This window comes from Hippichthys cyanospilos, chromosome 14 (genome assembly GCF_059441005.1).
Source record: "Hippichthys cyanospilos isolate Australia breed blue-spotted pipefish chromosome 14, RoL_Hcya_1.0, whole genome shotgun sequence".
Classification (NCBI taxonomy): Eukaryota; Metazoa; Chordata; class Actinopteri; order Syngnathiformes; family Syngnathidae; genus Hippichthys; species Hippichthys cyanospilos.
Genome location: NC_142382.1, coordinates 20,572,489 through 20,590,554, shown reverse-complemented (window position 1 = coordinate 20,590,554; position 18,066 = coordinate 20,572,489). Strand labels below are relative to the sequence as shown.

General features: G+C 40.8%; 1 protein-coding gene across 7 annotated transcripts in view; it reads right to left on the bottom strand.

The window, feature by feature from the left end:
- The window catches only part of ak7b (adenylate kinase 7b), a 154,149-nt gene that overhangs the window by 55,328 nt on the left and 80,755 nt on the right, over positions 1-18,066 (bottom strand). For all 7 annotated transcript variants that reach the window (XM_088432441.1, XM_088432439.1, XM_088432442.1 and 4 more), the window contains 2 exons: positions 15,868-15,996; positions 15,586-15,697 (listed from right to left, as the gene is read on the bottom strand). In XM_088432441.1, coding sequence (XP_088288567.1) covers positions 15,586-15,697; positions 15,868-15,996 — 241 coding nt within the window. The remainder of the gene's footprint in view (positions 1-15,585; positions 15,698-15,867; positions 15,997-18,066) is intronic.

The following is an 18,066-nucleotide window of genomic DNA, read 5'->3' as shown; positions in this document are numbered from 1 at the left end:
AAAAATTACCCATAATTCCACTTTTTCAGTTTTTCCCTTCTATCTTTGCCATTCTTCATCCGATTCTGACCGTTCCAACTTTAATCAATTCCCCCAATGCCCGCCACTCCATTTTTACCCACAATTCAAAAATTACCCATAATTCCACTTTTTCAGTTTTTCCCTTCTATCTTCACCATTCTTCATCCGATTTTTACCGTTCTAACTTTAATCCATTCTCCCAATGCCCGCCACTCCATTTTTACTCACAATTCAAAAATTTCCCACAATTCCACTTTTTCAGTTTTTCCCTTCTACCTTTGCCATTCTTCATCCGATTGCGACCGTTCCAAGTTTAATCGATTCATCCAATTCCCCCCATTCAATGGTAGTTTGAATTTTCTTCTTTCCAGAGTTCAAAAATTACCCACAATTCCACTTTTTCAGTTTATCACTTCTATCTTTGTCATTCTTCATCCGATTCGGACCGTTCCAACTTTAATCAATTCCCCCAATTCCCACCATTCCACATCATTCAACACCTTTGCCTTCAGAGGTTACACCTTCACACGCAATTTCTTCAGAAATTGCAAATATTCTAGTTATTAATATTATTGTGTGAAGGTGAAACCTTGTATTATTCATATTTCTTCACATTAACATTATTCCACCGTTCAACTTTCAGCTACAATTCAAGGTTTTTTATCGTAAAAATGGCCTAATGTTAAGTGAATGGTGTGATTCAAAAACATGCAGGATACAAGCCCTCGAGGACTGGAGTTTGAAACCTATAGTTTAGTTACATAAAGTACACCATTTCCCATGAGGCCATCGGGCGGCCATCTTAGACCACTGAAGACTCCAACTCCCATCTGCCCTCATAGGCGGCCATCTTGGATATTTTCTTAGACGTCTCATTACCTCTCACTTCTGCTTCCACCTAGTACAGCTTCTGGCTTGGTGAACTCAGCTTTTTTTTCAGTTTTTCAACTTTGTATTATTCATATTTCAAGCAGTAAAAAAACTGAAAAAGTTGGATTAGGGATCATTTTTAAACTCCTGATAATGAGCTAATCGTTTGAATGAGGTGGATTGAATGAGGTGGATTGTGGATTGATGTGAAACAGTGAAGACTTGTGAAAAATAAATAATGTATTTTCTCTTCTGCTTTTACTTCGGATCATCCACACTTTTTTATGATTCAAACATTCGTTTTTTTTTTCAGTTTCTCAGTTTTTCAACTATGTAGGATTCATAATTTTTCACAGATTCACATCATTCTACAGTTTAACTTTTTTCAGTTTTTCATTCATCTTCAAATTCCACAGTTCAACTTTTTTTTAGTTTTTCAACTTTGTATTCATATTTCTTCACAGATTCACATCTTTCAATCGTTCCACATCATTCCACTTTTCACCTCCCAAACCTTCAACGGTTTCACCTTCACACGCAATTTCTTCAGAAATTGCACATTTTCTAGTTATTATTGTGTGAAGGTGAAACCTTCACACATATGTTATTCTACCGCTTTATTGTGTGAAGGTGAAACCTTCACACATATGTTATTCCTTGACTTTATTATTGTGTGAAGGTGAAACCTTCACACATATGTTATTCCTTGACTTTATTATTGTGTGAAGGTGAAACCTTCACACATATGTTATTCCTTGACTTTATTGTGTGAAGGTGAAACCTTCACACATATGTTATTCCTTGACTTTATTATTGTGTGAAGGTTTCACCTTCACACTTATGTTTTTCTCCACCTTTATTATTATTATTATTTTTTTTATTCCGACCATTTTTTAGGTACGTTTCAACTCATTCCCAGTTCATCCAATTCATGCCGTTCAAACTTCATATCATTCCACATATTCATGTTTAGTGCGGGTCTATTTTTCAAGTTTCAACTTTTCATCGTTTTCCTACAATTTAAGTTTTTGTACCGTAAAAATGGCCTAATGTTAAGTGAATGGGCTGGTCTTCGTGCTTTATTTTTAAACTTTAACGTTTTCGATATTTCCCATGTCTCCGTAGCTCATGGGATTTGTGTATCGCATTCGCACTTCATGTTCGTGGGTTCAATCCCAGGCTGCGTCATTTTTTAGTTGTGTGAGTCTTTTTTAGTTAGTGCGGGTCTATTTTTCAAGTTTCAACTTTTCATCGTTTTCCTACAATTTAAGTTTTTGTACCGTAAAAACGGCCTAATGTTAAGTGATTGGAGCGTTCTTCCTACTTCCTTTTAAAGCGTTCACGGTTTCGTCATTTCCCGTGGCTCAGAAGTTCTGATGACGTATATCTACTACATGTTCGTGCGTTCGATCCCCGCTGTGTCTTTTCACACATTCAGTGTTTTTTTCAGTTAATTCAGTATTTTTTTTTTGGTTTCAATTCCTTCCCAGTTCATCCAATTCATGCCGTTCGAACTTCATATCATTCCACATATTCACGTGAAGTGCTTTTTTATTTTTCAAGGTTCAACTATTCATCGTTTTCCTACAATTTACGTTTTTTATACTATTCATATTTAAAGAATTTAGCCTTTTCAAACTGTTCTTACTTTCATTTCATCTTTTCATTCCACAGTTGAACTTTTTTCAGTTTTTGAACTTTGTATTATTCGTAGTTCTTCATAGATTCACGTTCAAAAATACTTCATTCCCTATATTTCAAGCTTTCACAGTGTGGTCTTACACTGCCCCACAGTGGCCCAGTGGTAGAGTTGTCATCTTCAACATGTCCGTGTCCCGGTTCGGGCAAATCGCGTTTCACGTTTACAGTTCAACTTTCAGCTACAATTCAAGTTTTTGTACCGTAAAAATTGTCTAATGTTAAGTGAATGGTGTTGTTAAGAAGTTTCTGATTATACTTAACGATTTCGTGTTTGAATCGTTCTGTTATTACTATTTACGTCTGGACATGTTTCTCCTGTGGTCATGTGATCTTCCTAGCAACCGCCTAGCAACTAATCACAAGTTGTGTTTCATTCCTGCACTACCAATCAGGACTCTGTTTACACTATCATAGGTTGTTTTGCTCTTTCACCGGTAGTCGGCAGGTATCGTTGTAACGGACAGTCATTTTTTCTGCTTTCAATCATTCTGTGGATTATCTCATTCCTTTCATTATTATTCCGTGCGTCCATGAGAATGTAAGTACAGTTTGAATATGTTGTCCGTTCGTGGTTTTGGATACATGTTTACGTTTGCACTGCTTCACTTTGTCCATTAATGTCTAAGTTGTTATTGCACCTAAGTTTGGTATAATTGCTAAAAGCAAATATACCGTACTTTTCATACTTCACTTTTAGTATTCACGTTAAAGTTTCATCCACAAAATGTGCATGTTTGTCGCATGTTTGCCGTGTGTGCCAATGTGATCTTTCCGCCGTAAGGGAGTGACGTCACCGCCCACTCAAATCTATTCGGCTCCATTAACCCTTTCCTACCTAACGCACATTTTGGAACGATTGGGTTGAATTCATTCTTCCTATCATTGTACGGTATGTTTGCCTGTGTTGTTTATGTTATTCTAAGCTAATATAGAGTCATGTGAGCATATGATGTAACATATTGTACAATGTTAGTTATGTTAGTTATCAATGTTTAGTGAATGTTCTCTGCTCTCCTTTGCAGAGACCACACACCCACAATCAAACATAGAACACACACAGAACACACAAACACAGAAACACACACACCAACCCAGATAAATAAATAGAACATTATATACAAATAAAGAGTGGCATGAGAGTGTGCATCGTCTTTATGTTCTGGCCGGACAACCTGATAAGATTGAGGATCCTCTGAATCAGTCAAGTACAGTCCTTTCAAGGAGGTCACAAGTTTGGACGCTACTCCGACACCTCCATTACAGGTGTGATTCAAAAACATGCAGGATACAAGCCCTCGAGGACTGGAGTTTGACACCTATAGTTTAGTTACACAAAGTAATCCATTTCCCATGTTGCCATCGGGCGGCCATCTTAGACCACTGAAGACTCCAACTCCAATCTGCCCTCATGGGCGGCCATCTTGGACATTTTATTAGACGTCTCATTACCTCTCACTAGTGCTTCCACCTAGTACAGCATCTGGCTTGGTTAACTCAGCTTGATTCATACGTTTTAGTTTTTTTCAGTTTTTCAACTCTGTATTATTCACATTTCTTCACTGTTTCACATCAATCCACAATCCACCTCATTCAATCCACCTCATTCAAATGATAAGCTCATTAACAGGAGTTTAAAACTCCAGTCCTCGAGGGCTGATATCCTGCATGTTTTTGAATCACATCATTCACTTAACATTAGGCCTAATGTCACAGATTCACACTATTCCAGTTCAACTTTTCTCAGTTTTTCAACTTTGTAGGATTCATAATTTTTCACAGATTCACATCATTCTCCAGTTCAACTTTTTCAGTTTTTCATTCATCTTCAAATTCCACAGTTCAACTTTTTTACAGTTTTTCAACTTTGTATTCATATTTCTTCACAGATTCACACCATTCAATCGTTCCACATCATTCCACTTTTCAACTCCCAAACCTTCAACGGTTTCACCTTCACACGCAATTTCTTCAGAAATTGCACTTTTTCTAGTTATTATTATTATTTTTTTTATTCCGACCGTTTTTTAGGCTCGTTTCAACTCCTTCCCAGTTCATCCAATTCATGCCGTTCAAACTTCATATCATTCCACATATTCATGTTTAGTGCGGGTCTATTTTTCAAGTTTCAACTTTTCATCGTTTTCCTACAATTTAAGTTTTTGTACTGTAAAAATGGCCTAATGTTAAGTGAATGGGGTGGTCTTCGTACTTTATTTTTAAACTTTAACGGTTTCCGCATTTCCTATGTCCCAGTGGCTCATGGGATTTGTGTACTGCATTCGCACTTCATGTTCGTGGGTTCAATCCCAGGCTGCGTCTTTTCGCACATTCAGTGTTTTTTTTTTTCAGTTAATTCCGTATTTTCTTTTGCTTTCAACTCCTTCCCAGTTCATCCAATTCATGCCGTTCAAACTTCATATCATTCCACATATTCACGTGAAGTGCTTTTGTATTTTTCAAGGTTCAACTATTCATCGTTTTCCTACAATTTACGTTTTTTTATACTATGCACATTTAAAGTATTTAGCCTTTTCAAACTGTTCTTACTTTCATTTCATCTTACTTTTCATTCCACAGTTCAACTTTTTTCAGTTTTTTAACTGTATTATTCGTAGTTCTTCATAGATTCACGATCAAACATGCTTCATTCTTTTTATATAAAGCTTTCACAGTGTAAATTGCCATCGCTCCCCCGTGGCCCAGCGGTAGAGTTGTCGTCTTCAACATGTCCGTACCCTGGTTCGAGTCCCGGTTCGGCCAAATCAAGTGTCACGTTGACAGTTGCTTTTTTCTCTTCTGCTTTTACTTGGGATTATCCACACTTTTTTATGATTCAAACATTCGTTTTTTTTTAGTTTCTCAGTTTTTCAACTTTGTAGGATTCATAAATTTTCACAGATTCACATCATTCTACAGTTCAACTTTTTTCAGTTTTTCATCTTCAAATTCCACGGTTCAACTTTTTTTCAGTTTTTCAACTTTGTATTCATATTTCTTCACAGATTCACACCATTCAATCGTTCCACATCATTCCACTTTTCAACTCCCAAACCTTCAACGGTTTCACCTTCACACGCAATTTCTTCAGAAGTTGCACTTTTTCTAGTTATTATTATTATTCTGCCGTTTTTTGGGACATTTCATCTCTTTCCCAGTTTATCCGATTCACGCCGTTCCAATTTCATCTTATTCCACTTATTCCCATTCGGTGCGCGTGTATTTTTATAATTCCAATTATTCATAGATTTCCCACAATTCCCTGTTTTCCGAGCCAAAAGTGCCATTGACTTACATTGGGTGATTTTTCATTTCAATATTACATCTTTTACGTTTCATATTTTCATAATTTAACTCATTCAGCTTGCCTTAGGGATCATTCTCATCATTCCAGTAATACATAGTTTCCAATAATTTCCCAAAATTCCATATTTTTCCCACCTTTAATATTTCATAATGCATTTCCAAAGGGAGGGCTTCCCATTCATTCTCAATGGGACAATTAACATTTCACATTTTGATGTTTCCCATTTCATATTCATAACATTGAACTTATTCATTCCACCCTATGGCTCATTCCCAACAATTCAATAAATCAAAATTATTAATAATTTCCCATAATTCCATATTTTTCACCTATAACAATTTGTTATTCATTCCCAAAGGCAGATTTTACTTTTCCTATTTGAAGCTTCCTCATTTTGCATTCAATTCATTCAGCCAATTCATTTCACATTGTCATCATTACAAATATTCACACAAACCAGTAATTCATAATAATATTAATAAATTTACCCATAATTCCTCATTCCCATTTTCCTCACCAAAACTTTGTAACCTTCTATCTTGGCCATTCCTACTCCGATTCCCACCGTTCCAACTTTGATGGATTCCCCCAAATCCCGGCATTCCAAAGGGGTAGCTTCCCAGAACTCAAAATTTTACCCACAATTCCTCATTCTGTAGTCACAAAGAGTCCATTCATTTTCTATGGGGTCATTCATTCTGTGAGCATGTGACCTTCTTGGACTACTGTTCAGGTACACGTTGTACTCTATTTACCATGGTACCCCCACCCAGCGGCCGTCTTGGATGAACTCTGACCTACATCAAATACTACAGCTCCCATACACCCCTGTAAGGCGGCCATCTTGGACATTTGACAAGCTCTCGCCGCAGCCCATTCACTTTGAATGGGGAAAAGTGGAAAAAAGTGGGAAAAAAAAGTTTTTTTTGAAACCCTCACGTGGAAATGAGCGGAACCACCTAACTCATGGACCATCGTTGTGGATTTTTAATGATAACGCCGCGATGCTCCGACATTCCGATAAGCGAATAGAGCCGATTTTCCGAAGTTCGATAATGGCCGCCCGCTTAACCTGTATAATATAAGCTATTTTAGATTACCTCTTGCGTTTTCTCCATTTGCGTTAGACCTATACTGGTCGTTCCAACTTTAGGTGTTTCCCGTAATTGTTCTTCGACACTTGCCCACATACACTAAGACTCCATTTCCCATCAACCCTGAGGGGCGGCCATCTTGGATATCTGATCAGACATCTCATGAGCGCTCAGCCCAACTTCCACCCAAGATGGCGGCCATCTTGGTTAACTCAGAACAAAAAAAACAACACTCTCCTAATGTTGAACATCCAAACTATTAAATATAATCCCCCAAAATTCAGAATTTGAACTTTAAGTGTACTTTTTTCTTACTTTTTGATATTTTGTGATATTTTACAAAATTCAAAAAAATTGTTTTTTTCACTTAATTGACCACAGGTGTTTGTCCGATTCAGGCCGATGTAGCATTTAACCGTTCATCTTGACCCTGCCTATGACCTCAGAGTGTCATTTACCCACAATGCATCTGTTTTGCATAAGTAATAGCCCCCTAAAACTCGCGAAAAATCAGATTTTTATGTTTCCTCTTGTGATATCTCCATTTGCGTTAAACCTATCCTTATCGTTCCAACTTTAGGTGTTTTCCCATGATGGGTAAGAATGCCAAGAACACCCTTGCATTAAAAATGTTCAATTTTTTCCAATTTATTTTACTCATAATTCCTCATTTCTTTGTTCTCACCTAGGCTTTGAAGCCTTCTGTCTTTGCCAATCTTCATTCAATTTCGACCGTTCAAACTCTAATTGATTCCATTCATCCATGCCAATTCATCGTTGTATTCATTTACCTCTTACCAGAATTCAAAGTTTTCCCACAATTCCACACACTGTACCTTTAATGAACCAATTCATTTTCAATGAGGTCATTCATTGTGTGGGCGTTTGGCCTTCGTGGACTAATTTTTAGGTAGACAGAGTACTCCATTTCCCATGGGGTCGTCAGGTGGCCATCTTGGACACTTGACTACATACACTGAGACTCCATTTCCCATCAAACCACAGGGGCGGCCATCTCGGATATCTGATCAGTCATCTCATTCAGTTTTTCCCTTCTATCTTTGCTGGTCTTCATCCGATTCCGACCGTTCCAAATTTAATCGATTCCCCCTATGCCCGCTATTCCAATTTTACCCACTAATCAAAAATTACCCACAATTCCACTTTTTCAGTTTTTCCCTTATATCTTTGCCATTCTTCATCCGATTCCTACCGTTCCAACTTTAAACGATTCCCCTAAGTCCTGCCATTTCATGGTGACTTTTTTCCCCCTAGAATTCAAAAATTACCCACAATTCCACTTTTTCAGTTTTTCCCTTCTATCTTGGCCATTCCTGCTCCGATTTCCACCGTTCCAACTTTAATCGATTCCCCCAATGCCCGCCCATACATTTTTACCCAGAATTAAAAAATTACCCACAATTCCACTTTTTCAGTTTTTCCCTTCTATCTTGGCCATTCCTGCTCCGATTTCCACCGTTCCAACTTTAATCGATTCCCCCAATGCCCACCCATACATTTTTACCCACAATTCATAAATTACCCACAATTCCACTTTTTGAGTTTTTCCCTTATATCTTTGCCATTCTTCATCCGATTCAGACCGTTCCAACTTTAATCGATTCCCCCAAGTCCCACCATTCCATGGTGGTATCCATTTTCTTCCCAAAATTAAAAAATTACCCACAATTCCACTTTTTCAGTTTTTCCCTTGTATCTTTGCCATTCCTGCTGCGATTTCCACCGTTCCAACTTTAATCGATTCTCCCAATGCCTGCCCATCCATTTTTACCCACAATTCAAAAATTACCCACAATTCCACTTTTTCAGTTTTTCCCTGATATCTTTGCCATTCTTCATCCGATTCCTACCGTTCCAACTTTAAACGATTCCCCTAAGTCCCGCCATTTCATGGTGATATCCATTTTTTTCTTTCCAGAATTAAAAAATTACCCACAATTCCACTTTTTCAGTTTTTCCCTTATATCTTTGCCATTCCTCATCCGATTTTGACTGTTTCTACTTTAATCGATTCCCCCCATTCCTTCCATTCCACATCATTCAACACCTCTCCTTTCATGTGTTTCACCTTCACACGTAATTTCTTCAGGAATTGCACATATTCTAGTTATTATTATTCTGCCGTTTTTCGGTAAGTTTCTTCTCTTTCCCAGTTTATCCGATTCAAGCCGTTCCTATTTCATCTTATTCCACTTATTCCCATTCAGGGCGCGTGTATTTTTATAATTTTAATTATTCATATATTTTCCACAATTGCCTGTTTTCCGTGCCAAAAATGCCATTGACTTAAATTGGGTGATTTTTCATTTCATTATTACATCTTTCACATTTCATATTTTCAAAATTTAACTCATTCAGCTTGCCTTAGGGATCATTCCCATCATTCCAATAATTCATAGTTTCCAATAATTTCCCATAATTCCATATTTTTCCCACCTTCAGTAATTCATAATTCATTTCCAATGGGAGGGCTTGCCATTCATTCTCAATGGGACATTTAACATTTCACATTTTGATGTTTCCCATTTCATATTCATAATATTTAACTCATTCATTTCACCTTATGGCTCCTTCCCATCAATCCAATAATTCACAATTATTAATAATTTCCCATAATTCCATATTTTTCACCCAGAACTATTTGTTATTTATTCCCAATGGCAGATTTTACTTTTCCTATTTGAAGCTTCCCCATTTTTCATTCAAATTATTCAACTAATACATTTCACATTGTCATCATTACACATATTCACACATTCCAGTAATTCATAAGAATTTTAATAATTTTACCCATAATTCCTCATTCCCATTTTCCTCACCAAAACTTTGTACGCTTCTATCTTGGCCATTCCTGCTCCAATTCACCACCATTCCAACTTTAATCGATTCCCCCAATTACTGGTATTACTGGTAATGGTGGTATCCATTTTCCTTTTCCCAGAAATCAAAAATTACCCACAATTCCACTTTTTCAGTTTTTCCCTTGTATCTTTCCCATTCCTGCTCCGATTTCCTCCATTCCAACTTTAATCGATTCCCCTGATGCCCGCCATTCCAATCGTGTATCAATTTACCTCTTCCCAGAATTCAAAATTTTTCCACAATTCCACACACTGTACCTTTAATGAACCAATTCATTTTCAATGAGGTCATTCATTGTGTGGGCGTTTGGCCTTCGTTGACTACTTCTTCGCTAAACAAAGTACTCCATTTCCCATGGGGTCGTCAAGCGGCCATCTTGGACACTTGCCCACATACACTGAGATTCCATCTCCCATCAACCCTCAGGGGCTATGAAATATAATCCCCAAAATTCAGAATTTAAACTTTAAGTGTACTTTTTTCTCACTTTTTGAAATTTTGTGATATTTTACAAAAATAGAAAAAGTATATTTTTTTTCACTTTAATGACTACAGTTGTGTGTCCGATTCAGCGTTTAACCATTCATTTTGACCCTGCCTATGACCTCAGAGTGTCACTTACCCATATTTCAAAGTCAAAGTCAAAGTCAAAGTCAAGTTTATTGCCAATTTCTTCACATGTGCTTAACATACAAAGGAATCGAAATAGCGTTTCTCACTATCCTCTGCGTTTTACATGTACAATAACAAAGTGCAGGTGCGCAAGATGAGACAAACCTAAAAACTAGATACTTATCTATAGTAATGTAAAGTGCAGTATGTTTGATCTACTTTGCCTAGTGTTGCTAAACTACTTAACAACTAACAACTAAAACTGAGAACTGAATACAAAAAAACAGGTATGGCAAGAGTATCCCAAGACAAGACATAAGTAGCAGCATATGACAGGACAATCCAACAGTACGAGACAAAGCAGGACAACTCTGGCTGTGGTTGTCCCAGTTGTGTGCATTTGAGGTAGTTGTTATAGTTCTAAGTGTAATCGCTAGTGCAATAGAAGTATAATTATAAATAAACATGGCAGCATCAAGTCTGTGCAAATTTTGCAAGTGCATGAGTAAAGTTTGAGTTTAGGTGGGGGGGCCAGCTAGGTGTTTCTTCTGGCTGGGGCTGAATGTGAGAGAGAGGAGTGGAGAGAGAGAGAGAGAGAGTTCAGCAGTTTCACGGATGGGAGGGGGGAGGGGGGGGGGAGTTCAGCAGTCTCACGGCCTGGTGGATGAAGCTGTTCCTGAGTCGGGTGGTGCGGGAGCGGAGGCTCCTGTACCTCTTTCCGGAGGGCAGGAGGCTGAAGAGACTGTGTGCAGGGTGGCTTGTATCGGTGACAATCGTGACGGCTTTGCGGCCAAGGTGGGTGGTGTACAGGTCTTGCAGGGAGGGGAGCGGAGTACCAATAATCCTCTCAGCTGTCCTCACGATGCGTTGTAGAGCCTTCCTGTTGTGTGCAGCTCCCGCCCCACACAGTGATGCAGCTGGTGAGGATGCTTTTGATGGTTCCTCTGTAGAATGTGGTCATGATGGGCGGCGCGGCACTTGCCCGCTTCAGTTTGCGCAGGAAGTAGAGACGCCGCTGTGCTTTCTTGGCCAGAGATGCAGTGTTGGTGGTCCAGGAGAGGTCATCGCTGATGTGCACCCCCAGGAACTTGGTGCTGCTCACCCTCTCCACTGCAGCACCATCGATGGTCAGCGGGGGGTGTTGGGTGCGGCCTCTCTGGAAGCTGACGACCATCTCTTTGGTCTTGCTGATGTTTAGCAGGAGGTTGTTGTCTTTACACCATCCGGTCAGAAGCTCCACTTCTTTCCTGTAGTGGGTCTCGTCGCCGTTGGAGATGAGACCCACCAGTGTTGTGTCGTCAGCAAACTTCACGAGGTGGTTGGAGCTGTGGGTTGCTGTGCAGTCGTGTGTTAGTAGGGTGAAGAGGAGGGGGCTGAGCACACAGCCTTGTGGGGCCCCCGTGCTCAGGGTGATCCTGCCTGAGATGTTGTTGCCAACTCGCACCGCCTGAGGCCTCTGGCTGAGGAAATCCAGCAGCCAGTTGCAGAGTGAGGTGCTGAGGCCCAGTTTGTCCAGTTTGCAGGTGAGCTGTTGGGGTATTATGGTGTTGAACGCTGAGCTGAAGTCTATGAACAGCATTCTCACATATGAGTCTTTCTTGTCCAGGTGGGTGAGTGCCGGGTGGAGGGCAGAGCAGATTGCGTCGTCAGTGGACCGCTTTGCCCTGTAGGCGAACTGATACGGGTCCAGGCTGGGGGGCAGGATGGATTTTATGTGTGACAGAACTAGTCGTTCAAAGCACTTCATGATGATGGGTGTCAGTGCCACCGGACGATAGTCGTTGAAGCAGGATGGGGAGGATTTCTTTGGCACAGGTATGATGGTGGCAGCTTTGAAGCCTGATGGCACAATGGCTTGCCTCAGGGAGGTGTTAAAGATGTCTGTAAAAAACTTCTTTCAGCTCCTCTGCACAGTCTTTCAGCACCCTGCCAGGGATGTTGTCTGGACCTGCTGCTTTCCGGGTGTTGATGGCGGAGAGTGTCCTCCTCACGCTGGCAGCAGACAGGCACAGAGGCTGGTCGTGCGAAGGTGGTGGTGTTTTCTGTGGGAAGGTGATGTTCTGTTCCTCAAAGCGTGCAAAGAAACTGTTTAGGTTGTTGAGCAGAGTGATGTCACTCTCACAGCTTTGTGGTGCAGGTTTGTAGTCTGTGATAGCCTGAATGCCCTGCCATAGGCTGTGTGCATTCTTGCTGTCCTTGAAGTGAGAAGTTATCTTGTTTGTGTATTCTTGTTTGGCTTTCCTGATGCCACGGGACAGGTTGGCTCTCGCTGTTCTCAGGGCTGATTTCTCCCCAGCTTTGAAGGCCTTGTCTCTGGCCCTCAACAGCCTGTGGACATCTCCTGTTAGCCATGGCTTCTGGTTGGCCCGTGTGGTTATCCTCTTGATGTGGGTCACGTCGTCCATGCATTTGGTGATGTAGGAGGTCACCGTGTATGTGTACTCCTCAATATCTGTGATGCCGTTGTAGGTGGCTGCTTCCTTAAAAATTTCCCAGTCTGTTGACTCAAAGCAGTCCTGTAGGGCTGAGGTCGCCTCCTGTGGCCACACCCTTACTTCTTTCAGTGCAGGTTTGATGGCTTTCACTCTTGGTCTGTATGCCGGCATTAGCATAATAGTGAGGTGGTCAGAGGCGCCGATGTGGGGGAGGGGGGTGGCTTTGTACGCTCCTTTGTGCTGAGTGTAAACACAGTCCAAAATGTTATGTCCTCTTGTTGCAAAGTGGATTTGTTGATGAAACATCGGGAGAACAGTTTTGAGTTCAGCATGGTTGAAATCCCCCGCGAGGATGATGAAGCCGTCTGGTTGCGCTGTTTGTTGTTCACTGATGGCCTGGTACAGTTCGTTCAGCGCCGCACTTCTGTTGCTGTTGTTAGTTGGGGGGATATAAGTAGCGACCAGCAGTATTGAACTTATCTCCCTTGGCAAGTAGAAGGGGCGACACTTCACGATCATGAATTCCGCCAGAGGTGAGCAGTGTTTGTATACTACAGTGGCATCCCGGCACCACGCTTCGCGGATGTAAACACACACGCCGCCACCGTGCGACTTCCCTCCCTCTGCAAGAGCCCTGTCCGATCTGTAGCATGTTAGCTGCTCTAGATGTATAGCGGAGTCCGGAATGTTACTATTTAGCCAGGTTTCCGTGAAAACTAATACACAACAGTCACTCACTTTTCGGTTTGCTGATCTCAGAAGTCGGATATCGTCCATTTTGTTGTCCAGTGAACGAACGTTCGCCAAAAGGATAGATGGTATGGCCGGGCGAGTTGGGTTAGCCTCTAGCCTAGCTCGAATACCTCCGTGCTTGCCCCGCTTCCTCGTCCTGGCGCACCGCTTCCGACGCCTCCTTTCCGGGGGATGGGTAGCAGGCGAGTCCGGTGAATTAGCAGGCCGGCGTAGCAGTCCCAATTTCCTTAGCGAGTTCTCCAGTTCCGCGTTTAAAAGTTGGCAAATGTTGATTCTCCGGATTTGTAGGAAGACCCGTCGACTGTACCCGTATTTTGGCGTAAACTGACCGGAAAAACTTTCAGACAAACACTTGTTTGATGAACAAAACAACGCATTGTCGGAAGAGCGAGTGGCCGCTGCGTCTACACGCGCCGCCATCTTGTGACGCCATCTGTTTTGCATAAGTAATAGCCCCCTAAAACTCGCGAAAAATCCAATTTTTTATGTTTCCTCTTGTGATATCTCCATTTGCGTCCGACCTATACTTATCGTTCCAACTTTAGGTGTTTCCCATTGTGGGTTAGATTGCCAAGAACACCCTTGCATGAAAAATGTTCAATTTTTACTATTTTTTTTTACCCATAATCCCTCAGTTAATTGTTCTTGCCAAAACCGACCGTTCAAACTCTATTTGATTCCATTCATCCCCGCCAATTCATTGGTGTATTCATTTACCAGAATTCTAATTTTTTCCACAATTCCACATACTGTACCTTTAATGAACCAATTCATTTTCAATGAGGTCATTGTGTGGGCGTTTGGCCTTCGTGGACTACTGTTTAGGTAGACAAAGTACTCCGTTTCCCATGGGGTGGTCAGGTGGCCATCTTGGACACTTGTCTACATACACTGAGACTCCATTTCCCATCAACCCTCAGGGGCGGCCATCATGGATTTCTGATCAGACATCTCATTCAATTTTTCCCTTCTATCTTTGCCAGTCTTCATCCGATTACGACCGTTCCAACTTGAATCAAATTCCCCGATGCCTGCCATTCCATTTTTACCCACAAATAAAAAATTACCCACAATTCCACTTGTTCAGATTTTCCCTTCTATCTTTGCTATTCTTCATCCGATTTCCACCGTTCCATCTTTAATCGATTCCCCCAATGCCCGCCCATCCATTTTTACCCAAAATTCAAAAATTACCCACAATTCCACTTTTTCAGTTTTTCCCTTATATCTTTGCCATGCTTCATCCGATTCCTTCCGTTCCAACTTTAAACGATTCCCCTAAGTCCTGCCATTTCATGGTGATATCCATTTTCTTCTTCCCAGAATTCAAAACTTACCCACAATTCCACATTTTCAGTTATTCACTTATATCTTTGCCATTCTTTATCCGATTTCGACTATTCCTACTTTGATCAATTACCCCAATGCCCGCTAATGCATTTTTACCCACAATTAAAAAATTACCCACAATTCCACTTTTACAGTTTTTCCCTTATATCTTTGCCATTCTTCATCCGATTCCTACTGTTCCAACTTTAATCGATTCCCCCATGTCCCGCCATTCCATGGTGGTATCCACTTTCTTCCCAGAATTCAAAATTTACCCACATTTCCACTTTTTCAATTTTTCACTTATATCTTTGCCATTCTTCATCCGATTTCGACCGTTCCTACTTTAATCAATTCACCCAATTCCCACCATTCCACATCATTCAAACCCTCTCCTTTCAGGTGTTTCACCTTCACGCGCAATTTCTTCAGGAATAGCACATATTCTCATTATTATTATTATTATTATTATTATTATTATTATTATTATTATTAGTTAGTGGAAAGCGCTTTGACTACCCAAGGTAGAAAAGCGCTGTATAAGTGAAAGTCCATTTACCATTTACCCCTTCAAAGTCTATACCTCCATTCTGTTCCATATTGTCCTTTAAAATATTCAGCAGTTCCTGGGCTTCTGTTGCTGATGAGGAATCTTCATTATCTGTGTCTGAAGGAGTGTGCTTCACCATAAATTCCTTATGGAAACAGGAAACAGTAAAACATATAATTAGGACAATACTGTAACATCACGAAAATGTGATGATGTAATAGATTAGTAATGTTTCTTTCACATTAAAATGAATAGGGGAAATAAATAGGGAAAACAATTCAACAATGTTTTCGTTAACAGTGCAGAGACTCTAACCAGGTGTGAGATGGTCTCAGAGATGGTCTCATTCAGTTTGATGTGATGAAGCTTGTAGTGCTCACATATTTGTTTCGACACTCTGGTTTTGCCTACTGCAGGAGGACCCAGAACACACATGCGAATGGGCTAGAAGGCGTACAAAGTAGATAGCTTTAAAAATCACAGTTTTTGTTGTCAAACAAATATGACAATAATAATTAATAAATGTACAATGATATGAACATGAGCATGAACATGTGCTTGTCATAATTTGATACACTCCTGTTTTGGATGGGAGGGCACTTTCAGGAGCAGTGGGATTTATGACCGTAAAAAAATATTTAGGTCATGAAATATTCATAAATATCTGTCATAAAGTATTACGTTTATGATAAAGATAAGTCCGTCTGTCCATCCACCCATCATTGGGCCGCGGGGGCAGCAGCTTTAGCAGAGAAGCCTAGACTTCTTCTCTTCAGCCACTTCATAAAGCTCCTTTAGTGAGATCCCTAGATATTCCTTAGCGAGCCAAGAAACATGGTCTTTTTAAAATGTCCAGTGTCGTCCCCAGTGACTCTTTTCAGTGAGACATGTCTGGAACACATCACCAGAGAGGCATCCTAACGAGATACCCAAGCCATTGCAACTGGATCAACACGGAGGAGCAGCAGCATAACTATGAGCCCTATTTGTAAGCGAGAAGAAATTCATTACATCCAATTTGTCTCCAGTTCTCGTTCTTTTTGTCACGACCCACATATGTGAAGGGGAGAAACGTCTTTCGACCAGTAAATTGATAGCTTTGCTTTTTGGCTGAGCTCCTTCTTTACTACAATAGACCGATACAGAGTTTGCATCACAGCTGACACTGCACGGATCTGCTTGTCGATCTCAACCAATCAATCAATCAAATTTTATTTGTATAGCCCTAAATCACCGAAGTCTCAAAGGGTTTCACAGATGAAAAGAGGCCATGTGAAGACCTCTTCCGAAAAAAGAAGTCGTACAGAGACATCTTTTCAGTGTAAGGTACACAACAGCATCCCCTGTCTCACGTTCCATTCTTCCCTCTGTTGTGAACAAGATCCTGAGATACTAAACTCCACCTCTTGTTGCCTCACCAAACTCGAGATTTTGGCACGGCAACTGCCAAAACCGTTCGGACTTTCGATACCTGTCCATTCCCTTCAGATTCACACATGCCAAAAAAACACAATAGGACTCCTTCTTCAGCTTGACAGCATCCATTACCACTAATGTCAAACAGCTGGTTTGAGGATTGCCACCACAAATGGCACAAAATGGCACTAATGGCATCACCTTTATGGCCAGGCATGACCTTTATGACTTACCTCAGACTCAATGTACCCCACCAGCCCCAGGACATGGGAGAAATTCTACCCAATGTGGGGGTGGAAACTCCTTCTGAGTTGACATGGGAGAAATTCTACCCAATGTGGGGGTTGAAACTCCTGAGCTCTTCTTTTTCTGAACCTCCTTATACAGTTGGGTCTGCCAGGTCAAACCGGCATCCTCCGTGCTCATTGGAGCACACACACCACCAGATGATGATGAGTTCACAGCTTTGCCCATCTCTTCACCCATGTGTCCAAACCGTGTGGACACAACTCCAATGACACGATGACAAAGCCGATCATCAAACTGCAGCTTTATGGAGTAAGATCGCTTTCAAAAAGTCGTATCCGTGTTTTCAAATAGACATTTGCGTGTTTTCAGATTTGGATCTGTGTTTTCAGATTTGTATTCGTGTTTTGCTCCTAATCACGCCCCTCAAAATGCGGTTTTTGAGTTTTTCCGTCCACTTCTGGGAGCTTTGTTCAAGGGATGCTGTTATGCATAAGACGTACTGTATGGATTGTTAGTTCCAGGTCTTACTGTCCATGCCAATGTCGCAGATGGATTAAAGGTGAATTCATTTGACATGACACAGAACTCTAAACCTATTAAAGGGTTTGAGGTATTAAGAGGGGTGTTAGTTGGCTAGGTTTATGGCACAGCCACGTAAGATGTTTCAGGGACAAGTCCTGCCACTTTTTAAATTAAGTGATCTGTTAAGACAATACAGAAGAAAATGAGGATGTCTGTGGCTCAAATAGTTATTTAGTGAAGTTAGCTGTTAGGAGAGTCTTGGTAGACTGGCTTTATAGCGCACTGCATTCTAGAAGATTTAAGGACAAGTCTGGGGATGCTTGAAGA